We start from the raw sequence: 27,782 nt of genomic DNA, 5'->3' as shown, positions 1-27,782 counted from the left end.
GATCTTTAGTGCAGCGATTCTATATCAGCTCAAATCCACTCCTCATGCATTGCTCGAACTTCAGTGAAATGACTTAAGCACATCAGCACTTTTGTCATTTGAACAGTTTTATTTCATTATTTCAAATACAGGATTTTCATGTACAGAAGAGCAACTGGAAACTAGAGAATGAAGTAGCTGTACAATATATACACATCAAAACAACAGAATTGCTCTACAAGTATATCCTCTGAGAGGTCAAAGAATAGGAAATATCAATCAACAACAAACAGATAAAAATGACTGACATTAAACACTGACATTTATGATTTTGGATCATTTCACCTCACACTTCCTTCAAGAAAGTCGTGCTTAATTTTTTCATTCATGGTCTAACAGGCATTAAATCCTCTCTCTTATTGTCTTCTGAAGAACAAACAGAAAGAACACAGCTTAGTTGTAAATACATTTCCCGTCAATCAACTGTTTCTAACTGAGACAGGAAGCAGAGAGAGACTATCATATAGTCCTTTTGAACCTCACTTCTGTCTCACTCAACTATAGTTTACTCAACTATTCTTTGCGTCTGATAGACGCAAAGAATTGCAGGTGGGCCATTTTATGTATATCCCTTTAAAACATTTGTCAAAAAACAATAACAGCAAACAATCCCATCTTAGGATGGTCATTTTTGGAAATGTCCTTGTATAAATTATACAAACCATAGTAGCTAATACTTATAGACATCTTGTGTGTGTCGTTCAAAATTCTGTAGGTCTTAACAAAGAACTCTTTTGTAGTGCTAATCCCTTTTTTACTTTTGTGGAAATCCATCACATTCACGTAGTTCACTCCCTCCATCGTTCAATACTTTTCTTGAAATAAAGAGGTACTTTAAATGGACTTAATAAGAAAACTTTAAAAGTTAAATCTCCAACAAACAAACCAACAGTCTCACTGCAAGCATCCGTACAGTTTTGGTTTCACAAACTCTGGATGCCTCTATCCTCCTAATACTGCAGGTGGATGTGTGAGTGTGGTGGCTGGGGCTGTGGTGCTCCTTCATGCCTTGGCACTGAGGCTAAGCAGTTCCATGAAGGAGTTAAAGAGGCTCTCCAGCCAGCCCTGGTTAGCCATGCACTGCTGCACCACCTCCTCCTGACCGGGGTCCTCCGCTGCCTGCTCAATGCTGTCCGTCTGGGCAGGAAGCAACAAGTCAGTTACACATGCATACATTAACTGCAGAACAAGCAGTTTGTGTAGTCCCTGTGGACAGGCCAGCATTTTAACATATCACATAGATATGTGTAGACATATTTTACCAGATTAAGTATTTGGGATTCGCTGGGGCTCCTTTTAACTCTTGCTAATACAGTAGCTCTAAACTAAAGCTAACCATGAATGGGTTCAGAAATCACAAGAAATATGGTTCTCTGAAAAAATAAAGACAGCTGGATAACATTAACAGCATTTAGCAACCAGAAAATATATCACATTTATGCCAGCGTGAACACCATGAATGCTGACAGTTTTTAGCCTTTCACAATGCAAAGCTGATGACAAAAGAGAAGACAAACTACAGAAATAAGGGAAAGATTAGATCAATTATTATCTTGACCCAACAACCTGATCAACACTTTTTCTGAGCAGAGGATTACAATCAAATATGCCAGTTTAAGCGTTTTATACACAAAGACACAGATGGGATATTGGAGCCAAACTATTACCTAAATACATTTAGCATCGATGCAGTCATCCTTACCTCCTTCTTGCAGTGCAGGAAGGTGTGGTACTTGTAGTGGTGAAGGGAATGATACAGACTGTAGATCCGGCAAGTTTCAATTGAGAGCTTTAGATCCTAAAAAAGGTTGAGAAAAAAAAAAGTTTGAAGATTTTTTCCAGCATTTTCTTGTAGGAAATGTTTTCTCCTGAATGACTGTCCCACCATTTGAAAAAGCACTACTGATAATAAAAGCAACACCATAGAAAACCTTTCCTTTGTACTCTGAAAGATACAATATTAAATAACAAAAAGCATTGTGATGTTTCTTTACACTTAACAATAAGAGAATGTGTCTTAGATGAGATACATTTTTACTGCTCTACAATGTCAAGGCACAGCTGAATTGTCCCTGCTGGGCTTCCATATTAACTCCACACAGTGCTACAGGTGAGATCAATGTTGGGTTGCCAGGTGTGTGTGTTTTCTGCAGCAAATGGATTATTCTGAAGAGTGAAGGAGCAGTAACTGTCCTGATGATTTGGCAGCCCTCTGTACTCCTTCACTGTTGGAGAGCTGCTCTACTACTAGTGGGAAACATTACTCTGTGGGAAGGATTACTTAGTGGGAAGGATTACTCTGTGTGAAGGGTTCTTTCTGACCTGTTGCTTAGGAATACTCCTCTTGACCCGGTTGAGGGTTTTGCGGTTGTACCCCTCCCCACCCAGGTGCACTTTGACAGCTCCAGATTCCAGGGGATCTGCCATCATTTTGGGGAATATATGTAAAGCCTCCTGGAGAGAGGAAAGCAGAACGCAGTCAAAGGCATGAGTACAGCTCTCTACAATCTCTATTTGTTTGAAACCCCTACAGCAAGGTATTTACTGTAAATGAACTTCAACAGACTTCTAACAAACTGTGATCTGAGAAGTGCCCATAAAACAAAGTAGATGGATGTGTAGGTTTACCTGGTGCTGAACACTCATGTTGACTCTCCTCAACAACCTCTTCTTCTGTTCACCGAGCAGGCTATCAATTTTCCTCATGGGTGGCAGGTACAACTCATCTGAGGAGATAGTAGTAAGTAGTAGAACAATCATTTACATTGATAACTGTCACTGCCTATTACCATAAGAGACATGCAAAGGACGTTGAAAGTGTAGAAGGGTTTCTTTTGGTAAATGACAGTGAAATGTTTGATAAAATTGCTGTATAACTTACAACGTGCACTAATGTTGTTAGCCCGCCCGCCATGCTAGCTCCTGCAGGGTATGTTTACAACCCCCCCCCCCTCCACACACACACATTATTTACTGTGCCCTCCTGTTCTTGGCCACACCACTCGAGTAAATTCCGCTAGGTGGAATCCAGTATGAGTACGACAGTCAGTGGGAGGTTCTATAAAGGGTTATTGAGCTGGTTCTATGGTTGCTGTTGTTCTTTTATGACTCTTCTGTACATGGTGTCAATAAATGGCAACACAGGCGTTGAAGGGATCTCTGTCAGGAGAGAAGAGGAGCTTGAGGTTGAGCATCCCAGCGGCCATGGCAGTCAGTCTTAGTACCAGCACCAGCACTGTTACAGCACCAGCACCGTGCTTTAGAGAGCCCCAGCTTCATATATTGTTATTGCTTATTCATTTGTGAAGCAAATAGTATAATATGCGCGTCAGACGGTTCAGGCCTCCACGTCATCCATCAATTTCTGATAATGGACAACTCGTCAGGCATTGTACATTACATGATCTGCACTTTTCAAATCAATCTGCACTTACAATTCTGTTGCCATGCAACAATAACGCGGCAGATGCAAAAAATTTATTTCCAGACTTTATCTTCATTGTGACTGAAAAATACATTCAACAACCCAAACCTCGACAGCATGCCTGAAAATGGTCAGCTTTGCAAGAACACTCGTATGGTTGTTAAAGTGATCTGATATTACACTGACAAAAGTGAAAAGGGACAAGCCAGCTCTTTTCTCAACTCATTCACACTTTCACTGAAGCCTTTCGCTGTGTTCCTCCATGTGAGCGCTCACCATCAGTGTCCTCCAGTGCTTGGATCATGTCAGGGTCGAGTGCTGTACTGACCAGCATCTCCACATAGCTCCTGAAGATCTCCCTCATGGCTCGGCTGTTAACTCCACCCCACACCGGTCCTACAACACAAGACGGCACACTGAGGGCCTGAACACAGCAGACATTGACCTAACGACATTTATTAATATGTGATTAACCAATATGTGTGTACCATGCACACCCCACACACACAGAACAGCTGACCTTCGTCATCGCTGGGTTGGGAGGAGTCAGAGGAAGAGGAAGAGGATGGCACCTCCTTCAGCCACTTCTTCCTCTTCTTGGGAGGAGGCTCTGCCTTGTCCTTTGAAGTCTTGGCTCTGGACCGACAATCCATCTTCTTTTCTCCTCCTCTCTTCTCCTCCTTCAACCTTGCAAACCCCACTGTGCCATCTCTCCTCTCTCGCTCCTCTGTCACCCTTTTCTCTTTTTCATGACCCCTTTGTCTCTCTTTCTCTTTTTCTCTCTCTCTTCCCTCCTTTTCTCTCTGCTCCCTCTCTTTCTCCTTCTCCCTCTCTTTCTGTTCTTTCTCCTCTCTCTGCTCCCTCTCATGTTTCTCTTTTTCTCTACACTCCCTTTCTCTCTTTTCTCTCTCTTTATCTGTTCTCTCCTTCTCCCTCTCTTTTTGCTGTCTCTCCTGCCTCTCCCTTTCACTTTGCTCCCTCTCTTTCTGCTCTCTCTCCTGTATCTCTTTTTGCTCCCTCTCCTGTCTCTCCCTTTCTTTCCTCTCTCTATCCTGTTTCTCCTTCTCTCTCTGCTCCCTATTCCTTCTATCCCTCTCTTTCAGCTCTCTCTCTTTTCGCTCTTTCTCATACTCTCTTCTCTCCCTGTCTTTTTGTGCTTTCTCTCTTTTCTCCTTTTCTTTCTGCTCCTTCTCCCTTCTTTCCCTCTCCTCTGTACGTTCCCTCTTCGTTTGCTCTCTGTCCTCTCTTTCCCTCTCCACATTCTCATTTTCTTTCCTTTCCCTCTCTTTCTGCTCCCTCTCCTGTTTCTCCTTTTGTTCTCTCTCCCCTTTCTCTCTCCTCTCTCTCTCCTTATGTTCCTTTTCTACTTTCTCCCTGTGCTCCCTCTCTCTTTGTTCTTTTTCTCTTTCTCTCTGCTCCTTCATCTCCCTCTCTCTCTGTCTCTCCTTGTCGTCTCTTTCCACTCGAGGTGGGGTTTGATTGTGAATAGAAGGCGGTAGTGACTGGCGTCTGTCAATTAGTAAGTGCAAAAAGAAAAACACAGAGTGAATGAAGCTGCCATGTCTTAAGACCTAGGAAGCTGGTAGATTATTTGAAATTAATCCAAAATCAGTTGTTGACAGCCATATACATTTTTGACAAACGTCTCGCTGAGTTTGCTTCAGATCTGTGGTTTGATGTAGCTTTAGCTCTGATTCTTGTATTACTGTCCAGTTTGTGTCAGTTCCTCTTCCTACCTCTGAGTGACAATCAGAAACATTTGACAAGAAATCAAATTCATCTTCTTACCTCAGAGTGACACCGGCTCTATGCCACGGCTTCCGAGAACACACTCTGACATAATCTTTTTTGTTGACGTTCTCCAAGAACTTCACATACAAACGCTGGTAGCGCATTTTGGCATCACCAAAGTAACCCAGATACTGAGGGAAGAAACATTAAGAATAACATTTTAGTAAACAGTATTGCTCTCTACGAAAATATTCTAATTACTTACAGAGGATTTAAATAAGGATCAATCAAACTGGGTACTCTAAGATGTCCCAGATTGCAGTGAAAGTGAATTGTCTGAATTCTGGGAGTTGGACTACAATATGTGATGCTATAAATGGCCTATAGGGGGGGGGACAAATCCAACATGAGTGTGTACATCTTACTGTAGATAGAGCACTCACTTATGAAGAAGCCTAAACCATTTTCCCATGAAGGGATTTCCTCTCTACTAAAAGAGCTGATCAGAGGGCACAGACACCAATCAGCCTAGTGATTAATGAAATTATTAAATTATTAAATACATGAATTGGTTACAAACCGTCCATTAGTTTGTTTCAAGTCCAAGTGATGTGTCATCAGTTGGTCCTTGTCCTAACTCAGAGCATTCTATATAAAGACAGTGTTTTGACCCTTGTTTTGTACTGTTGCTGCTCTAATTGTTTTTCTCATTTCATGCCTAAGTGTTTCAGATACAGAGCAGGGAAAAACTAAGATGTCTGTTGCAGTATTTCTTTGTCCTGCACTAAGCCCCACCGATAGGAATGGTGGCCAAAACTACAATGAACTACATTGTGCCGGGGGAGTTTAAGAAATGAATTATCCTGCTCAAAACAGATAATGCCCTTAAGTACAAATTAAACAGTCGCTGTTTTTATAAGCTTCTTGAATAAGTATGTCCTCAATTGTGAATGTTGTTCTGTCATCATTTCTGTATAAGACCTATATAAGCAAATGGAAATTTGGAAGTCTGCTACCAGCATTATCTTGAATCAAAAGAGAGAGAATATATGGAAACTGAAAACAGAAAAAGCTACATTTCAGCCAGTAGAGATATTACATACACCTATACTACAATATCATTAGTGTAGTCAAAGATCCTTTACTTGTAAATATGCATAGATGGGCAGCAATTCAGAGGTCTGGGAATGATTGGAATAATTGTTCAATATATAACTATTTTATTGTTAGTTTAGACCTATTTTCTAATATAAAAATCATCATTTACATCAAACATCAACCTAGCAGTGGACATGATAAAAGTATATAAAGATCGAAATCAGTTAAACAAAGCAATAATGGTTAACATGAAGTTTGGTATTTCTTGTGCAGGTTCCAGAGTTCTTAAGTCACTCTGAACCTTGGTGGGGGTCACTCGCTCATTTCTCTGTTGTGCCTTTATTGGACAGCTTACAGTGAAGTTATAGACAGGCCATATGTGGAGAGTGAGGGAATGACAAAGGTTGTACGTATGCACCTCAACCATTGGGACGTCTCTAATCTACTTAATCATTCGAGAGAAACTAAAGTTTAAGAAGATGCTTTTGGGAAACGGGGCCAAGTCTGACATCACAGACTTGTTTTGAACCCATAAAGAGCTGAACAAAAGCAGTTCTCTCCCCAATTTAATTTACTATTGATAGAATCTATGTAAAACGTATGTCTGCTGGAAAACTCACGTTACTGGTTGCACAGAACTGTCTTTGACCATCTTTGATCTCTGGGCTGAATTTCTGGAGCAAGGCTTTCTGCACCCTCCAGATGGGCGGGGGCTCCCGGCCTGTCTGCAAGGCCATCTGGTGACACCAACAATCACAGTGTATACCATTAATGTAAAGGTATTTATTCACCATACATATTTCCTGGGAGCTGTAGGGGGAACTCACCTTAAGCGTCCCGATGTCCTCAGTTCGAACCACAAACTCATCCCGTTCACGGAAGATTCCCTCACCTCCACTCTCACTGTCCTCCTCTTCACTCTCCCCAGCTATGGCGGCGTCAGCCTGCTTCTTTGCCAGGTGGAGGGAGGTAAGACGCTGAGATGTTGGGGCTTCTTCCGGGGTTGGAGGTGATGGTGGTGGAGAGGATGATGAAGAGGGTGAGGAAGAGGTGGGTGAGGAGGGGGAAGGCTGCTCAGCTTCGGGTTCCTGGTCCTGATCAGAAGATGATGGGGGAGGTGTAGTGGATGGAGGGGGAATGGACTGGCCCAGGGGAAGGTTGGAGAGGGGTGAGGATGGGATAGCCGGAGGGGAGGTCGATGGGGGAGGGGAGGTACCAGTTGGAGCCGGTTGGTAGGAGGACTGCTGCTGCTCAGAGGGAGGATAGGTTTGAATGACCTCTTCCTCATCCTGCTGGATCGGCAGTTGGGAGGGTACGGAGAGACTCAGGGGAGGCAGGGGCGAGGGTGAAGAGTATGTGGGTGGAGTGGAGGGGGTGATGGACAGTAATGGGGATGGAGGGGCAGGAGCAAGCATGGGTCCTGATGGAGAATCTGAAAAAAACAGGGTGGGGGTGAAAAAAAGTTTCAATAGCCCTGCACTGTAAATCTTAGGGGGGACATGGAATCACCAACTGCTTCCTTTCGCCTGTTAGCCAGGAGCCTCACTGGGAGGCAGTAACAAGCTCATGATATCACATCCGCCACCGCTTGGTTCAAAAGCAGACAGAACAAACACATACATTAACACATACATTACCTTCAACTTGAGGGACCTCCAAAATCTGCATTTCAGACATCCTTTCCTCTTCCTCCTCCTCCTGCTCTTCCAGGGTTCCCTGCTGCAGATTCTGTGGATTTCTCATTTGTGCTTCATTGTCTGCAGTCTCCCCACCTCCCTCCTTCTCCTCTTCTCCTCCTTGCTTAGCCTCCCTCTCATCTACTTTTTCTCCATTCGGCTGTGGGGAGAACAATTTTTGCTCTTCCTTGTCCTGTATGTGATCCTGCGTGTAAGTGAGCACCTCCTCTTTTCCATCCTCCATACTGGGGATGAGGGGAGGCATGGCAGGGAGCAGGGGGCTGAGCGACGGCTCTTGTGGGATAGGTGGGGACAGGTTGGGTGGAGCCTTGGCCATGGCAGAAGCTATTGCAACAGCTAACGAGTGTGGGGTGTCATAAAGGGCAGAGATGGCAGATGAGATGCTTTTCTGCAGGTCCTGGTTCTTACTGACCGAGTCCTCCTCATCAGAAGAGAAGGAGGGCAGCGTCTCCAGGTTTCCTTTTAGCTCTTCGTCCAGTGGTTTGCAGGGACTCGGGCAGCTGCTGAGAGCCAGGTCTGCCCCATGGCCCTGGCCTCCCTCGCTGAATGTTCGTGGAGGGTGCTGTGGAGGAGTTGGTGGTAGGGGGGGAAGAGGAGGGGATAAGGGCCTGATCCCTCCCTTCATAGAGGAACAGGAGTTTAGGGAATCCTGCTCACTTCCATCATGTCCCAGTTCAAGGCCTGACTGTTTTTTGCCTGTCTTCAGGAAGTCCAAAAAAGAGGCCATGAAGCCAGGTTTGAAGTCGAAAGCCTTCTCATCAGCCTGCAAAAGGCAAAAGAGCATAATCTCATCACTGATGAGAGCGTTATGATGATGTCACTCCTTGTCCACTGCACTGGCATGGTTTGTCAGTTAGCTGAATTCCTCTGTACACTGCAAAAAACAGTTTCAACTAGTAATTTGGTCTCATGTTCACTCAACAAGACTTATCTGTCTTTAAAGCAGCATTCATTGAATATTTGACCACAAGATGGCAGCGGAGCAAAGCTGTTTCCATAACTTTGTCACCATACAAAGTTATGGAGAACATGTTAGCATGTTGTTGCCAGCAGACACAAAGCGTGAATGAATGATGAATAAGCTAATATCCCCTCCAGGATATTAGGTCTTCCCCAACGCTTGGAGTGGTGAGAGTGAACCAAAACATTTGCAGATGGTAAACCCAAAACAAAGAGCTGAAAGATGGAGCTGAGGGGAACTGCAGTTGTTGATATTGTAGTTTGTAATTGCAAGAGACCCCTTTCATAACTTCATTATACACATCGGCATTTGATCCATTGTTCATGTAAAGATATTGATCTTTACATGAGATGTGTCCCATCTGTAGTTGTTTCTGAATCTTGAATGACTATGACCTCACTTTGAGTTGTCGGAGGACTAGAAAGGTGCTTAACAAGTACAAGTCCATTTACTATATATTATCTTGACAGATAAAATCACTCCACTAGAATTAAAAAAGGAAAAATCTGACATGGCATTTTAGGGCTTCATCTAACTGCAAAGTATCTTCATCTTCAATTAATATGATTAAGTTCTCGATTCATTGATTGACCATTTAGTCTATAAAATGTCAGAACATATTGAAAAGTCTAACATGATGTCATCCAACATCTAAAATCTAAAGATATTCAGTTTACTTTCACATAAGAAAACACATTTTGGGCTGAATTCATGATTAATTAATGATGAGCAATTATCAAAACAGTTGCTGCTTATGTTTCTGTTGACTAATTGATTAACTGATATAGTAGTATCAGCTGTACATGCTTTACAAAACAAATCTCATCCAAATGGCAGATTTCTGTTTGATTTTTGATACATCTAATTATCTTAAATTACTTTATTTGAGTGTAATCCTGAACATGTGAAATTAGACAGACAGACCACATTGACAAGCAGACAGTGAAGATGAATGAGAAGTGATGCAAACAAAATCGATGACAGCTTTATTCTTATTGTTTGAACTCCTGAGGAATGCATATTGATTCAGCTAACTTATTGTTCATTGTGACCAATGCTATATTGTTCATTGTCATTCTAAAACATGGTGTGTTCAACTCTTTAAGATACATCTGTAGCCTTCTTATATCCAAGAGCATCTTTCATCTTCAATGTTTGAGATGAAATAAATAAATAATAACACATTCTTACTTTCTCAGCTCTAACATGACATTTTAAGCGATTGAATAAATACAGGCCCTGGATGCTTGGCTATAATGAAGCTTAACAGACAGCAGGTGGCAGCAAGGGTTCTTTACTGAAAAATGTAGTAACCGTGGCAACAGCTGCCCTGGTAACAGCCATCTCTCTCCTCTCTCTTTTGTCAGTCAGAAAGAACTGGCTGTCAGTCAACTATAACCTCCTTCTCTCCAAACCTCAAATCACAAAAAACATGAGTGAAAATTAAAATGTCTTTTTAGTTCCACTGGAGACGACACCACCAAAACATTTGAACATTTAGTTTGAACACATACCTGGGCAAAATGCTACCTTTTTACACATGTATTGGCATAAGTGCCTTTAGGCACCTGTGGTGTGAGGAAGGTAAAGAATGTGCTTCTCTCTCGCTACCAGAGGCTTGAGTTTGAATGAATGAGGTATGAATTAAATATGAAGCTTCTGGCTTCGCTCATTTTTGTAAAGGGTGTGAGGCAACTTACTGAACTGGAGAGCTTCTGCATAGCAGCCCAGGCTTCAGGATTCAGTGGATCGTCAATGTCTTTCTTCCACATCATCTGTGTTAACATTAGAGAAAACTGCCTTCAAAAATCTGTTAAGTCCAAACTCTTCAGAGAGCTTGTTAGGTATATAGTTTACTTTTTCTTTACATGAACAACAATGTGATGTAATCACAAGATTTCATGGGGGGTTGTTTCATCTATCTAGATGATACTTAAGAGGATAAATGTTAATTCTGTCTCTTAATATCTATGTTGTTGTCCCATCATTTGTTTTGCCCCCCTTTCATATTCTACCCTAAAGAAAGGAGTTTGAACATGATACTTAGAATAACTACAATGTGTTTACCTAGATGTATCAGTAAGAACAGTGTAGAAACTCTAGCCTTTTCTAGTTTGTCTTGTAAAGTTTAAGGAACAAAAATTATGACAAACTAACTTAAACTGAAATAAAATAATACAATTCAATATTTAGTTGCAAATCCTTCACAGTCAGTGACTACCGAAATCATCAGCAGACCCGAGTGATGCTCTGCAGTGTCGAGACTTAAGGTTCTTAAAGGAATACTTCACCCACAAAATTACCATTTATATATCAATTACTCACCCCGTTACCTTGAATTCTTGAATAAAACTGCAAAAACAGCAAAACTACTGTATATGAAAACATGCATTAGTAAATCCTCACACAACTTGTGCAGTATAATCCAAATCTCATTTATCCAGTCATATGCTCACTACTTCCAAAACTCACGCATCTTCACAAAAACCTTACTATTTGTTAAACACAACAAACATGTTCTTCAAAAATTCAAGGTAACAGTGGTTGAATAATTGATATACTGTACATATCGTCATTTTGTGGGTGAAGTATTTCTTTAACCCATGCTCAGTTGAAATGAGGTCTTGTGACCGACTTAGCCAGTCAAGGCCATTTCAATGTTTGGACCTTAAAAACTCCTTGGTTGCCATGGCTGCACTATATTAAGGCTCACTGCCCTGCTGCATCGTTCTGAAATTGCGAGGCTAGATTTTTAAGGGGCTGAGTCCTTAAAGCTGACTCAGCAATTTAACATCAGTCCCTGGTAATGTCCCCTAATGTGCTGGAATACAGAGCCGGCATAATGAGACGATAACTGTTCAAATACTTACTAACTCAACTGCATATCAGCTTGACTTGATTTGAAAATCTACATTTTCTCTTCACAGTCAAAATACTGCAGATGCAGTATACCACACTGTTGCTGAGGCAACTAGATTTTATTTCCCTCGAACATGAAATAAACTTGACGCTGTCATGCATAGGTCCTCTGCAGCCCTTCGTAATATCTACCACTCCTTCTCCCACACCCTGACATCAAGAAGTGAAGAACTAGTACGATGTAAGCAGCCTACATGATACTACTTGATTTAAAAGATAGAATGATAAGGGATTTCTGATTAACTGATTATTCTGAATTTACATTTGCATTAAACCATATGGTCTACCTGCAAATATAAGTTCTGGGGAGCATGAGTCAAAACAAATTTAAAAAAGGAAGCAGAATCTTAGCTGATAAATAAAGCAATAATTGGCGTATATGATATGAATTACTTTGAAAAAAAAATCAAATCCTCTTTTAGGTTTATATCAGGAGGCAGGTTCTGCTTCCCCAAAAACTCTCGTCCCCAAATCCCTTTTTTGAAAAAATAAATCCAATGTTCAAATAATGAAATCATTTTAGCCTCGGATTCCTCTCAAATAAGATTTCTTTGCAAGATATTTGTCATTATGCCTTTCCCCTGTTAAAAAGCCCCTCCCCCTCAAGCTGTTGTGTATAATTTAACAGGGCAAATGAGAAAACTCTCAGCTTCCATCACACATCGCACAGCGGCAGTCCATTCAAATGTGCATGGTAAAATCTGCATTAAATTCATATAAGGCGCTCACCATCCTTCAACCCATTGAATATTTCAATACTTGGCATTGAAATTATAACAGAATTTACACTTCAAATAGATTTGTACATTCACAACAAAAGACAAGTTCAGCATTTATCAGAAAGAAACCCATAAGGGAGCTTTGCCAGTAGAACTAATGAGCAAACAGAACTTCTATTTAGGATTTTCGGATGTGCTCTTTACCTCTACAGCTTTCTGCTGATGCTTCATCATCTTGTCTTGAGTCTGGTTCTCCTCATTTCTGCTGATGTCCATGGCAGCACTGGGTCCAGGACTCAGTCCCAGAGATGGTGCCGACCCCACCGATACGTCAGACAGAACTGGCTCAGTGCTGGACAGTGAATCTGTCCTCAACAAGCATTCTGATGAAGGCATGGTGGGAACGGGCAGTTTGATCTGGAGACAGACAAGTTGGATGGAAGGGTTAGGGTTAGATGGAAGACATTCAGAAGGATTTTTAGGATAAAATATACAACCTTTGTTTTGTTGAAGTTACTGTAACTTGGCTACTTAGGATATCTACAAGACAAGATAAGCCAGTAATACTGATTTTGTTAAACCCCTGAGGGGTTGGTTTCACAGAGATATATTACACTACTCTATAATGGTCAGCATGACTTGTTCTGTTTTGCTTTTAGACTAATCTCATTTGTGTCGGGACGGAACTGGCAGAGGGAAATATATCGCACATTATGGTAACAAACGTATAAAGATGTATTGGGGGCAGATTCGTAAGCATAAGAACAATTGCTGTTTAATCGGTTAATTTGTTTGTGTTATTGTGTGACTTTGGTGAATCCGATCTAACCCTTTAAAACACAATAACACAAATTAACTAACCGTTTGAGGCAGCTGTAGACCAGCAACTCCCATGTTCTGCAAAGTCAAATGACTGTTATTGTCAAATAAGTCTTCTGGCTTTGAAGAGAGCACAGATAAGGGCCTTAGTACACTCAACTGATATTGATTTTTCTACGTTTTTGCTGTTGCACATGTCCACGGGCGTCAGTAGCTCCCGTGCTGGTACTCCTGTCTGTTTCTCCAAACTGGGGCGTGCCGACCATTATCTACTGTAGGTAATACACTCACTATACAAGTACTTCATACAACCCCACTTCAAAACATCCAAACTATCCCTTCAATGCGCACAGCAAATAATCAACACTCTGAAGGTAAATATAATAACCGAAACTCAAGTTTACCAGATGAATTGTATACACACACACACACATATGTAATCTTTACTTTTTACATTTCTATGTGTCATAAACTGTGAGTAATTCATCATCAGAACTTCTATTCTTCTACTTAATGCAGGTAGGAAGTTAACTAATGTCCTACTCCAAGCTACGGCCGTTTCAACTCATTCTAACTTTTTAGGCATCACTATGACTCTTGACCAGTACAGACCCAGATCATCTGGTCTTTTCAGGATTACCTTGATAGGTCTGATTGGATCTTGCAGCAGCTGCTGGGATGATTGCTGTTGTTGTTGAAGATGATGCCTTTGATGTTGATGATGCGGTTGGTGGTTAGGACAGGAAACATGCTGCTGCTGATGTTGAAGGTGATGCTGTTGATGTGGTGCTTGGTGGTTTTCTGCCTGCTGTCTGGGATGGTTTTGTGGATGCTGTTGGAGATGCTGCTGTTGGCTGAATTGTTGCTGCTGATGATGATATGGGAGGCTTTGAACTTTGTTCATATCTTGATGCATTTCAACATGCACTTCCTCCCTCTTGCCTCGCCCTCGGCCCCGCCCCCGCCCCTTCCTACTTTCTCCAGTCACTGATCCCATCAGCCCCCTGCAGTAAGAAGGCTCTGGAAGAGGACGTATGCGTGGTCTACCTCGAGGGCGAGGAGGGCCTTCACGTTTTGGTTTAGTTGGTTTCCTGCCTCTTTTTTTAGGGCCATCACTGGGATGCAGTTGTGGAGGATGTCCAAGGGATGCGTAACTGGAGGGGTGGCAGAAGTCCATGTCACTCATCAGTGGACTGAGCACATTTACTCCTGATGCGCCACCAGCCTTCCTACAACTAGACACCAAGTCAGGAAGCAGGTCAGGAAGGCGTCGACTGTTATTAAGGCGAATATCAGCTGGAACATCAGCTTTATCCTCATCATCCTCAAATTCGTACTCCTGCGCATAGTTTTTCTTTGTTTGAGGTTGTGGCTCACGCCGCTGTTTGAGCAAGTGAAATGAGCTGGTCTTCAGCAGTTTCTTGGGTCGAGAGGAACAGAATATAGGTGAGGTCAGACCAGTAGTGCTTGAACTTGCACCCACTCCTACAGCCCCCATCATCTTGTTTACTGAGCCATCCCCTTGAACTGCTGAACTCAACCCCATAGTGGGTGTTTGGGATTGGATGAGGCCTAGCTGGTCAGTATTCACAGTAGAGGGAAGCTCGGGGGTCTTCATAGAGTCAAGGTCTAAGTGTAGACTGCCATTCCCTGTTCCTGGAAGGCTGTGGCAATACTGTCCATAGCCTTGATCACTGTGATGACCAACCATATCATAGCCCTCTCCAGCACCTCCTGTTTTTAAGGCCTCCATACCCTCTTGCCCTTGCCCATGGGTAAGGCTTTCTTGAGCATCCTGTCCTGCCCCAGAATCCTCAGCACAGCTTGATTTGTAATCAGCTGAACAAAACATGTCCTCCATTTCAGGAAAGAAAGAGCGGTCTTCATCGTGTAAGAGAGAGTCTGGAAAGCAGATGGATGTTAGAGGCGCAAACCGCTGCTGTTGCTGCTGAACTTGACTCTGTCCTACTTTATCCACTGGGCTCACTGTGTCAAACTGGTGCTGTTTGAGCTGGTCTAGCTGGGAGTGTGACAGACTTTCAGGCTCTCTTTGTTGGCACTGCTGCTGTTGTTGCGTAGTTTCCATATTTGCTGTCATCCGGTGGGAGTGTGGGTGAGCTAACTGAGAGTGTGCCATCTGATGGTGAGAGTGTGCTTGCTGTTGATGGTGGGCATGGGGGTGGGCATGGGCCTGAGGCTGGTTGAGGTGGTGCAGGTGTGAGGGAGTAGACAAGCCCAAATCTGGTTCAGAGAGAAAGTCATGGAGATCTGAGGCTGTTTGTTGGGTATGGTGGTGGGGTGTAAGTCGGTGCTGCTGTCTATGTCTGTCTCCACCACCTCCCTCCCCTCCTGTAACATTCACTCCAACTCCAGTTCTGTCCAGAGCTCCTCCACCACCTCTACTGTTGGTCTGGGAAAGAGATTGGTCTAGCATGTCTAGCGGAGACAATGAGCTCTGACTGGCTCGGGATTGATCTCTTGGCTGGGCTCCAAGGTTGTAGTGTGTATCCAAACCTTGGGTCTGGAGCTGGAGTTGCAACTGTGAGGACCGGTTCTGTGCATGAGATTCCACTCCTGCAGGCCCTGCTCCTCCAGCTGAACCCATCATGGCCTGCTGGCTCAAGGGATGCTGCCGTTGCTGTGAAGGGGCTTGCTGGGGGTCCATCTTACTGCGAGTGGTATGAGAAAGGACAGATTGCAGCAGAGTTTGCTGGGGGGGGTCTGGCGATGATTCTATCAGGGAGAGGGAGACCTGGCTTTGTCGAGCCTGCTGCACATCTGGTGTGTTACACAAGTAGGCATTGTCATTTGCATCTGACGGCTTCTTCAGCTCCATGTGAGGGTGGCTGTGAGAGTGGGAATGAGGATGGCTATGCTGACTATGTTGAGTGTGCCGAGAGTGCTGGGAGATTTGTGGATGCTGAGAGTGTGATGGCACATGTGACGTGTGATGGGAGTGCTGTGTGTAGGGGTCCTCTCTTCCATAATGGACCACAGAGCCCAAGGAGTCATGCTGTTGTTGATGGGAGTGGGTAGTATGGGAGTGGGAAAGAGAGTCAGTGATCCCTCCTACCCCTCCAGCATTGGACTTTGATATGGTCAACTCAGATTTGGCCTGTTGCTGTTTCTTCTGTGATGCTTCCAGTTGACTGTTTAAGCCACTTGCAACATCATCAATTGCCGTTCCAGGACTTGAACTGCTGGTGATGTTATTGGTACGAATGACACTCTGAAGGTGGTAGCGCTCTTCTGAGATTTTGTTAATGTCATAGGTCACCTCCTTGCCTTCCCCATTTCTAGCTTGTGGGAGCGGCTGTGGTAGTTGCTGAGGAGGTGGATGATGCTGGGAAGGATGGGGAGTTGAGCTCTGGGCATGTAGTAAATGGTGGATGAGGAAATCATCATCATCCTCTTCATCATTTGGAGATTGCTGAACTCCCAACATGTTAGTGTCCGTTTTTGGCTTGGGTGGTGTTGTGTGGTAGGACTGGCTCTGCGCTTGCCGTGTATCAGGGAAACCTTGTGGTGAGGACATAAAAGCAGGAGAGAGGATGGAGGACAAGTATTTGGTGGCCCCTGAGCCTCCAGGGGACTGAGCAGGGCAAGCAGAAGCAGGAGAGTGCAATCCAGGGCGACTGATAGTAGAACTGATGGAAGTCGAGGGGCACGACTCAGGCAGGTGGTAAGAGCTGCTGCCTCCATTACCACCACTAGCAGCCCCGCTCCCTGATCCTGCAGATCCAACTCCACTGCCAAGTGAAGTAGCTCCTGATATGGGGCCACTTACTGTTGATCCTCCAGAACTCCCATACCCTAAGGACGGACTGCCTGCTCTTCTGAGAGGAGTTGAGCCAAAGCTTGAATCCCCAAAGACTACCTCTGCAGAAAACGAGCGTCCTCCTGAGACTGTACTGGTAAAGGCCTTCCCTCCAGAACCCCCTGATCCAGAGCTCAGGTCTTGGGCATGAGGTGAGTTAAAGCCTCCATAAGACTGGGTCATGTGTGCAGATGGAGGCTGGTTGGGAGAGTAGGACTGGGCATGTTGCTGGGTAGGTGTCTGGTCTGGTAGGCCTGTGCTGGATTTGGCCACAAGTGGAGAGCCAAAGGTGGAGAGGCATTGTTTGGGTGCTGGCTGTTGAACAAGGTTGGATGACACCACTGGTAGAGGAGGTGGTGCTGGTGCTGACTGAGATGGAGGTTGCTGACAAGAGGGAGCAGACAAGGAGCCAGTGCTTGTCTTGGAGCTTGAAGAGGATGAAGAGGAATTAGAGGAAGCTGATGGAGGAGTGTGTGGGGTACGGGAAGAGGATGAAGCTGAGCCTGTAGAAGAGTAGCCACTACTGGAGCTGGAATTCTTGGGTCCCTTAGTGCCAGACGAGGAAGGAGCTGAGGAGCTGGAGGACGAGGATGTGTAGGGGGTTTGGATAATAGGTCGATATGTCTTGGATTCCAACCTTGGTGAGGGCTTGGGGTCAGAGGATGGACTTTGCTCCCCAAGGGGACTGCAGGACACTCCAGCATGCCGGTGGTGGCTGGCTATCTGCTGATAGCTTGATGACCCACCACAGCTGACATATTGCTGTGGGGGGAGTGTTGTGGAATGTGTGGGGGACGAGCGTTGATAATGCTTTATCACACTGTCCTGTCGGGAAACTGCCCTCTCTGAAGAAGGCTGTGGTGGAGGGGGAGCCGTGGACAGCAGGGCTGGTGTGGAAGAAAACATGGCGGCATTATAAAGCTGGGAGGACTGGTTGTGGAGCTGGGAGGACAAGAGGTTGAACTGAGGATGGGGCAGGTGGCAACTGGAGGAGGTGGGAGGGGCTTGGGTCTGAGGAGAGGCTGGGGGCTCCTGGGAGCCCCGGTAGGTGGCACTGTGGGAAGACAGCAAGCGATCAAAGCCCAAGTTGGCCTGGGAGGGTGTTTTGATGTGCAGCAAGGGATCATGGGGGGATAGCAAACCGTTGGAAGTCGGGCTAAATGTAGGTGTGTCCTGCAGGGATAGTGAGGGAGTGAAAGATCGTGCAGAGAAGGAGCCAGGATGCTGGTATGCAGAAAGGGCTGAAGAGGAGGGAAAGGAGCTGGAACCAGGAAGTGCCCCTGACATAAAGAGCTCCGCTGGTGCCGGTGTATGCATTGCTACAGAACACAATATGACATGGACAGGGTTGGTAAATGCAAGTCACTATTTACATGTAACAAATTAGCACATTTTCAGTTTTAGACTACAAACTTTTTACTTGTTGGATGTTTTTGCAAATCAAATGAATGCAGCTGATTTTGTAAATTAAACTATTATTTATTATTTAGGAATAACAGTATTTCAATAGAAACTAGAACTAACGACATATGGCGATTTTTCGTTTGTAGCATTACACTAAAAAGCTGATGCTCACCAGTCTGCCAAGAAGGAGTGTGAAACTGAGAGAGGAGGGAGGAAGCCGAGGGTGGGGGCTGTGGACCCCGCGACTCCAGAGCTGAAATCAGATTCATGACGGAGGGGTCAGGACCCGAGTGATTGGCATGATGGAGGCTGGCGTCAAATAGCCCCGACAGGCCTGGCAACAAAACACAACTCTCACTTAATTCATATTCATTATCACATCATATTCATATCATACATCAAAGCATCATCATATAAACAGTTAAATAAAACTTCTTTCTTTCAAAGTTATCTTTCTATTTTATTGAACGACTTTCACTGTGGCATATAACAGAGTCACAATTACTATATGTTGATCTCTGTGATGCACAATAAAACTAAGCGCAGAAAAAAGAAATGCATTTACATCCTGCTTCTCTGCACTATCGAGACAATATTATTATTTCCTATCTGGACAGACGTGTCTCAGGTGTGTCTTCTCTTTTGAACTATTTTCATCATGCTACTCTGGGATTGGCACAGCTGTTTAAAAGATATGAGACAAGTAATCTAAGTGGTTAAGATCAATCACCCTACCTTTCATTTATATTCCACTGTAACCAATTGTTTGGCACATGCCACCACAGCACTTACTTTATATAAGAAAATAAAGAAGGGTCACCTGGAAATACTCACATTCTACACAAGATGTAGCACTGCACAATAGTTGGCCTTAATTCTCATTACTTATCAGTTCAGTAATTACAAGCTTGCACATCATCCATCGCAATGTTGTCCAGCTCTTCCTGGGGAACCATGAGGCGTACCCAGGCCGGCTCTACTCCAAGCTCCCTCCGGTTGTCTGAGCTCCTCAGCCTATCTCTAAGGCTGAGCCCAGCCACCTTACGATGATGCTCATTTCGGTCACTACCCAAAGCTCATGACCATAGGTGAGGGTCGGAACGTAGGTGGTGCATTCTGGCACAGCTCCCCCTTTATCTCAATGGTCCAGTACAGCGCCCGCATCTCTCACTTTGGTTATACAAGGACCGGATGGCTGATAGCAAAAACCCTGGTACCCCATATTCATGCAGTACCCCCCACAGGTATCCCCAAGGGACACAGTCGTAAGCCATCTCCAAGTCCACAAAACATATGTCGACTGGATAGGCAAACTCCAGGTTTGACAATCGACCGGAACATCATTTCCAGCAACTTAAAATAAAGTTTCCCTGGGACGCTGAGCAGTGTGATATCCCATAAATATCCCACACTCTCCGGTCCCTCTTTTTTTTAAAAGAGAACTTTCTGGGAACACTGTCCCCTACCTCCACGCGACACTGAAGAGGCGTGTCAGCCAAGGCAGCTGAACAACGTCCAGAGCTTTCAGCATCTCAGAACGAATCTTATTCACCCCTGGCTTCTTCAAACTTTGCATCCTCCTAGGTTCAGATCAAGCACGCAGTTCCTCCAAAACAGCGGTGCTTAGCTGGGGGCTAGTGAGTATCCTTCCAGAAAAGAAAACATGACAAAGTGCCCTGTATGGTGCCCTTCCAGTAGAGAAACATGTTTAAGTGCCCTACATGCTAAATAACTCTCTTGCGTGCTAGTGCCCCACTGCATGCAGCTGGATCCCTTTTTTATTTTATTTTCAGCCCTGCCCCTCAGACAGCCACCGGGATAGACCCTGGATAGGTCACCAGTCTACCACAAGGCTGACACTTATGGACAGGCAACCATCCACTTTCACATTCACTCTAACCTACAGGTTATCAAGACTTGCCAACAGTGGTGTGTGTTGGAAAAGTTCAAAATCAAAAATATTACCTGCATATCTCTCAACCAGACTATGGATATAAACACATTTGATTTGAATGTAAATATCCTTGAATAAAGCTGATATCGATGCCCAAATACAGACTGTAAATGGTAAATGGACTGTACTTGTATATCTCTTTTCTAGTCTTCTGACCACTCAAAGCTCTGTAACACTATGTCATTATTCACCCATTCATACACTGATGACAGGAGCTACCATGCAAGGTACCACCTGCCCATCAGGACTATCTAACATTTATACAACATTCACACATGGAAAGAAATACAGTATTTCTAGATTTGCATTTTTACAGATATATCATTCAATGAATCCTTACCAAGCGTCCGTCCAGCAGCACCCCAGGCTCCACCCTGTCTGGAGCTTCCTGGGTGGTGGTTGGTTGCATAGCCCTGGAGAGTGTGAGGAGTGCCATAAGTTTGCCGATGGAGCAGCTCTGAGTCTGGATGGGACGACCTGGAGCTCCCGTACACGAGGCTGAGGAACACATGGTTATTAGGTTTGAATTTTACACATGCCCTGATTTACAACAAGTCTGCTTACACAGGAGTGTTAGGCCTAGTAGTCCATTTACCTGCTTAAGGCATCCACACTCCCCTCTATATGTATCCTTTGGGAATCATATAGTATGTATGTACCTATCTATCAGTGACCCCAACACACAGCCTCTCTAATTCAGAGGTTCCCAATCCCCAGGCGATGGTAACGAGTTATATTTTCTGGGTCTGCTGAAATAGCACACCGAAGAGGAAGACAATAAAGACAGCAACATTTTAAATATGATGCCATTATACTATGAAGCTGTTAACACTTGGAGACAAAACATTCTGCTCTTAATGTCAACCTCAGTTAACAATGCTGCCATGAAGGCCTCATACCTGCTGGTTGATTGTATTTTCAAGGCAAAATTCTATCAGAGAGAAGTCAATATTCTTTCATCGGCAAACGAGATATGCCTAGAACTTTTTGGGCCAACTGCAGCTACTAACGCTGGGCTTGTTGCACTCTATGAAAACACAATACAAAGGAGAATAGCTGAAATAGCAGCCGGTGTTTACGGGCAATTCGTTTGATTTACAAAGTGTATGTCTCTGTGTTATCGGACTAGTTGTGATGGATCAGCTTAGCATGTATTGGAGTTGGTTTACCAATTAAGCCTTGGCTGTTTCCCTTAATCTTTAGCTTTTCCAGTAGGGATGAAATGTTCTTATGCCGTCACATTCTCCTTAGATAAACTGATAGGGAGCTGCCAATGACTTGCACGTGATATATTTTTTCATATTGTCCTAGGTATTTTATATCTCATACTGGACAAAAAAGTATATTTTATTACACAGTATTAGAATAAGTAAGACCCTTCATTATATGTATGCGTGTATTTGTATAATGTAGTATTTATATTAGGGCTGGGCAAGTTAACGCGTTATTATCGCGTTAACGCATTAATTAATTAACGCCGACAATTATTTTATCACACGTTAACACATTTTTAAAAAATTATTATTAAGCAGACATTTTTAACACAGCGAGCGGTGAACAGCTGTTTGTGTGGCGTCTCTTCCGTCTCTTCCTGTTTCCTTCACCTACATTCCCCTGGGTCCTAAGTCCCTTCATGTACAGCTTCTTATCACCCTCTATGTACCAACATACATTTATAACAAATACCACACATATTACGGTAGGCAGAGTTAGGCAGAGATGTGTCTGACCAAAATACCAAAAAAAGCAAAAAATAAATGATTCATTTAAATTATTTTTTTAGAGTTTTTAAAGTTGTTTTGTTTGTAATATGTATAATAAGCATATAATTTAGTTATCGCTACTGAGAATTTAACAAACATAAAAAAAAGAAGAAAACATGATGTAGATAGGTTTGCAGTTTTCAAGGTGTATATTCCAAATTGCATCTATTACACACATGAGGATAAAGTTGTAAACACGGGCTGAATATCTATTATCAGAATCATTATAACTGTATTTTAACTGCTACTGTGTAAAGGGAATACTGCTGTTAAAAAGCACCTTATTTGTTTAAAGTGTTTGCAAACCAAATGTTATTGCACTTTTGGTCATATACTTTTAAAATAAAAGTGCGCAGTACATTGCTTTTGAATTCGTTATTAAATTTTGCCCATAACAATGAGATTAATCTGAAATCAATTAAATCAATTAAAAATTGTAATCTTGCCCAGCATTAATTTATATATTAATTTATGTAAAAATAGTGTACAAAATGATGACTAAATTTAAAAAGTTTCATACAATTGTATGAAATTATGAAGTTACACCACTACAATATCATCAGGAACTGTTTAGAAGCTCTGTGATAGGCCAAATCCACTATTGGCCTGCCGGGAGTCAAGTTTAAGACATCAATTAAAATATTGGTATGAGGATATAAATATGTATTGGTTCAGAGATATTTAGATTGGAATTGTTTGTTTTTTTGTTTGATGAACTCCAAAGATATTTGTTGGCCTGACTTTGTGGTTTGTCTTCGTCATGAGACACCGGCTTGGAGAAAATGTACTCTCTCTGAATCAGGGACGAAAAACAAAAGAGAGGGTTGTAAAACGCCTTATGTAGAAAAGGTACCTGCAAAAGAAACCAAGTGAAAACTGAAGTGCAACTAAAAGCAGCAGAGGGAATCAATGTACTACCATGGTAAGTTGAACATAAACGGAAAAGCACCTTTGGCACTCAGAATTGTCCCTCCAGTTTTTCTAACTATGTAGAGTTTTGCAAGCAATAACACAAGCAGTCTTTTGGTTTTATTTTTCTCTTAGCAAAATAAACTCAAGATAAACCTACCGTTGTATTAGTAGCAAGCAAAACCCTATGAGGATTGATAAATTGATTTTGAGCCTGTGTATAAGAAAACTACAGACAATAAAACATCCTTTGATGCTTTACCCAGAGGTTAGCACATGAAAGTGTAATGTAACATTTATTTCCAATTTGGACCTTGGTGTTAAAAGAACACATAGAGGTGCTAGCAGTGGCGGGCCGTGTGTTTTATACCTGGGCCTTCAGTGCTGTCCTACTACAGTTGAACCACCTCCTAATAACATCATTATGACGCCACAGCTACGGGTCATTAAGGGTGTAACAATACACATATTCGTATTGAACAGTTCGGTACGAGGCTTACAGTTCGGTACGAGGCTTACGGTTCGGTACGTCTTATGAACCGAACAATACGTCTGAATAATACTGGTGCATTTGGAAAATGCAGAAACTTAAGTTGTGGGAAATATAATCTCGGTGGAGCCACTGCGCTCAACCTGGCAACCCACCCAACGTAACAGACAACGTGCTGTCTGACACGCCCACCACGGAAGAACAACATTGTACTCTGGTGAGGCATGTGTGTTCTGGGAGGCGCGCTATGCTAAACTAGCTTAGCAGGAAAACCAACAGCAGCACACACGCTGAAAACTCTCCCCGCAGCGGAGAAACAGGGCTAAAGCAATCGCCACACAATCCCCATTTCTCCAGACCATAATTCCTGCTTTGTGAAAGAAAACAACAGCCCAAACAGAGACTCAAATGTCAGAACCCTAACCCCTACAGGTTATTATTTGTTTTGTGTAAAAATGAAGCTCAACACCTACAAATCCAGTTCCTGCCGCTGCCGCCTCCGCGGGCTCCAGTTCCAGCCGCTGCCGCCTCCGAGCCGCAGCAACCTCCAGTTTCAGCTGCTGCCATCTCCGAGCCACAGCGGGTTCCAGTTCCAGCCGCTGCTGCCTCTGCGCCGCAGCCGCCTCCAGTTCCTGCCGCTGCCGCCTCCGCGCCGCAGTGGGCTCCAGTTCCTGCCGCTGCTGCTGCCGCCTCCGCAGGCTCCAGTTCCTGCCGCTGCTGCCTCCGCGCCGCAGCGGGCTCCAGTTCCAGCCGCTGCCACCTCCGCGACCTCCAGTGTCTGCCGCTGCCGCCTCCGCGCCGCAGTGGGCTCCAGTTCCTGCTGCTGCCGTCTCCGCGGGCTCCAGCCGCTGCCGCCTCCAAGCCGCATCGACCTCCAGTTCCTGCCACTGCTGCCTCCACACCGCAGCAACCTCCAGTTCCAGCTGCTGCCATCTCCGAGCCGCAGAGGGTTCTAGTTCCAGCTGCTGCCGCCTCCGAGCCGCAGCAACCTCCAGTTCCAGCTGCTGCCATCTCCAAGCCGCAGCGGGTTCCAGTTCCTGTCGCTGCCGCCTCCGCGCCGCAGTGGGCTCCAGTTCCTGCCGCTGCCGCTGCCGCCTCCGCGGGCTCCAGTTCCTGCTGCTGCCGTCTGCGAGCCGCAGCAGGCTCCAGTTTCAGCCACTGCCGTCTCTGAGCCGCAGCGGGTTCCAGTTCCAGCCGCTCCCACCTCCGAGCTGCAGCGGGCTCCAGTTCCAGCCGCAGCGACCTCCAGTTCCTGCCACTGCCTACTCCGCGCTGCAGTGGGCTCCAGTTCCTGCTGCCTCCATGCCGCAGCGGGCTCCAGTTCCAGCCGCTGCCGCCTCCGAGCTGCAGCGGGTTCCAGTTCCAGCCGCTGCCGCCTCCGTGCTGCAGCGACCTCCAGCCCCTTACCCCGCTGGGCCATCACTCCATCCCCCTGAGCCCCAGTCTTTGGACTTCCGTCCTCCGGAGCCCCAGTGTCCCCAGTCCGGCTGCCCACCCGAGATCCCGGGTCCAGAGCAACTCCGGCAGTCCACCCGAGATCCCGGGCCCTGAGCAACTCCGGCAGTCCGGCCACCCACCCGAGATCCCGGGCCCTGAGCAACTCCGGCACTCTGGCCGACCACCCGAGACCCCGGGTCCAGAGCCCTGTTCCCCGTCTGATCCCCAGCCTCTAGAGCCCTGTTCCCCGTCTGATCCCCAGCCTCTAGAGCCCTGTTSCCCTTCTGATCCCCAGCCTCTAGAGCCCTGTTCCCCTTCTGATCCCCAGCCTCTAGAGTTCCGTCCTCCTGACCCCCAGTCTCCCCAGTCCGGCCGTCCCCCTGAGCACCTCTGTCCGGACCAACTCTGGATCCAGCCGTGGGACTCAGCATGACATAACACTTGTTCTGGTGATGATACTGTCGATGTACCATTGTATATGGCACATCATCTACTATTCTTGGATTCAATACCGTTGCCTGCACATTTTACCTTGAACTTGTTTTATTTTTGCAATCTGTGCTTGACACCACATAGTATGGACTACTTTTCCCAGATAGTAAAGATTATTTATTGTCAACCAGCCAATTTCTCACAGATTCCAACTCGCAAGTGTATCCCGGATGACACTCAGATCTCTACCTGACACAGGTAAGGCTGAATAGTACTTTACCACACTTACCATGTCATTACATAAAGGATGGAAGGATAGACGCGGTATCCCACAAGTTAACGCTATAGTTTCGATGCCACATCTCCTAAATAGCAAAACTGGGATCTCCCAGTCACATATGATTTAAACCATCCAACTTAAACTTCAGTCAATCCTAAGCATTATAGCTTCATAAGTAAGATGCCATGCAGAAGGCAGAAGGGATGCAAGTTATGGTGGACGAAGATAAAATAAAGCAGAAGTAGTAGTTTCAAATGGGACCGAACGGGGGTGTAAAAACTGATGCATGACAATTCTCATGTATGCTTTGAGCAAGTGTCTTGGTTTAGGTGTTTCATCTCTTTCATAAATGCTTAATTATTTATTGCTGATCAATTCACACTTGTAGTTCAGATGCAACGTACATTTGTAGAACTGTTTCACATTTTGACAGGATTGATTCAATCTAATCAAATTGTGGTCAGAATAACATTCTGTGATGCATCAAATAGTTGCCGTAATAATTGATGCTGAATCAAAGCACTCTCAAATTAAACCATTACACCACTATCAATATTTTGAGGCTTACATAAATGTCTTACCCATGTGGTGGTGAGCTATTGTTTTGGGTTACATGACACCATTTTGAAACTGCTGTGAATAAAGAAAGTATCATTTATCCACACAACTCTTATCGATACTCCTTATTGGTTCGGTTCTTTACCGATATTGTTATTGGTTCTCTTTCATTACTAAATGCTTTTTAATATATTATTTAAAAAAGAATAAATTCCGAACAGGATTAGACTGCATTTATATTTTACATATAACTAAACGTTGAGCAGCAACAGTATGTTTACGACAGCAAAGTCACCATATAAACTATAATATTATCACACTAGAAACAATCTAATATTTTAATAAAATAAATACTATTCTGAGTGATGTTTAGAGAGAATGACGAACAGACATCAGTCATTCCTCCTGTCCTCTGTCCTCCTCCCTCTGCTGATGTGACTTACTGCCTGCAGGTACCGCTGGTAGAGGGAGGAGGGCTGCTTTGTCGTCAACTCAAGAAATACAGATGTATTCTCAGAAAGCCACCTGTGGTAATGTAATATGTTGAGGTTTGGTTAAAACTCTCATGTGACATTTTAATGGATCGCCCTCAAGACAGAACTTTTCATCAGGGCAGTTGCTTTGTCATTAGAAATCCGTCTGTCAAAATTGTTTTTTTGCTTGTTTTTTAACTTGAGAGTTACTAGCAATCTCTATGTTTAGCAGAGAACATCAAACATAAAAAGACACTTACAAAATGCTGAATCTTCAAGTATCACAAATCCCCATTATAATAAAATGAGATCGTATGCTTTTCTGCTTCATGAGAATGACCTTGCAGCTGTGTACTCGCATTGATTACAAAATGATTAACACAGTTTTAAGATGCATGTAATTTCTCAGAGCATTGAGTGTATTTTATATTTATATTCAGCACCTATTAACTTAGCTTTAAGTAACATCTTACTGTAGTAAAATGAAGGGGACATTTTCTGTTATACTCTTTATTTAAACTTTATTGAGCTGGGTTTTTTCCTTTCGTTCCTCTATTACACTAAGAAGTAAAGAACTGCTTTATTTGCTTGTTTTCTCCTTTATTGTATTATGATTCAGCAAATTGTGTGCATCAAAAACTGTGTTTATTATGTCAAAAAGTAAAAGAATGTTACAGTGTCCCTGAACTCTGACCATTCCAGAATAGATGTCCCATCACAGACAGTCTCTCAAATCACATGAAGACAATAAGATTAAAAGAGTCTCTTATCTCTGAAGATGTCTTGTATCAGGTCTAATCTTCAAGTTATTCACAAAGGGAGTTTCCATTAGGGATGCTAATTTTAGATTTGTTTCTG

The 27,782-nt window shown here is 44.0% G+C and overlaps 1 protein-coding gene across 1 annotated transcript in view; it reads right to left on the bottom strand.

The window, feature by feature from the left end:
* Nucleotides 1-89: 89 nt before the first annotated feature.
* The window catches only part of prr12b (proline rich 12b), a 32,176-nt gene continuing 4,483 nt past the window's right edge, over nt 90-27,782 (bottom strand). The window contains exons 2-17 of the mRNA XM_031871130.1: nt 20,923-21,080; nt 18,801-18,962; nt 14,048-18,543; nt 12,793-13,005; nt 10,651-10,725; nt 7,930-8,752; nt 7,120-7,724; nt 6,913-7,029; nt 5,252-5,385; nt 4,831-4,972; nt 3,984-4,536; nt 3,740-3,859; nt 2,668-2,765; nt 2,362-2,493; nt 1,742-1,837; nt 90-1,176 (exon numbers count right to left, since the gene is read on the bottom strand). Coding sequence (XP_031726990.1) covers nt 1,042-1,176; nt 1,742-1,837; nt 2,362-2,493; nt 2,668-2,765; nt 3,740-3,859; nt 3,984-4,536; nt 4,831-4,972; nt 5,252-5,385; nt 6,913-7,029; nt 7,120-7,724; nt 7,930-8,752; nt 10,651-10,725; nt 12,793-13,005; nt 14,048-18,543; nt 18,801-18,962; nt 20,923-21,080 — 8,059 coding nt within the window. The 3' untranslated portion in view covers nt 90-1,041. The remainder of the gene's footprint in view (nt 1,177-1,741; nt 1,838-2,361; nt 2,494-2,667; nt 2,766-3,739; nt 3,860-3,983; nt 4,537-4,830; nt 4,973-5,251; nt 5,386-6,912; nt 7,030-7,119; nt 7,725-7,929; nt 8,753-10,650; nt 10,726-12,792; nt 13,006-14,047; nt 18,544-18,800; nt 18,963-20,922; nt 21,081-27,782) is intronic.

The sequence above is a fragment of the Anarrhichthys ocellatus genome, unplaced genomic scaffold (genome assembly GCF_004355925.1).
Source record: "Anarrhichthys ocellatus isolate YVR2014 unplaced genomic scaffold, GSC_Weel_1.0 scaffold56, whole genome shotgun sequence".
Classification (NCBI taxonomy): Eukaryota; Metazoa; Chordata; class Actinopteri; order Perciformes; family Anarhichadidae; genus Anarrhichthys; species Anarrhichthys ocellatus.
This window is presented reverse-complemented; position numbering and strand designations above follow the sequence as displayed.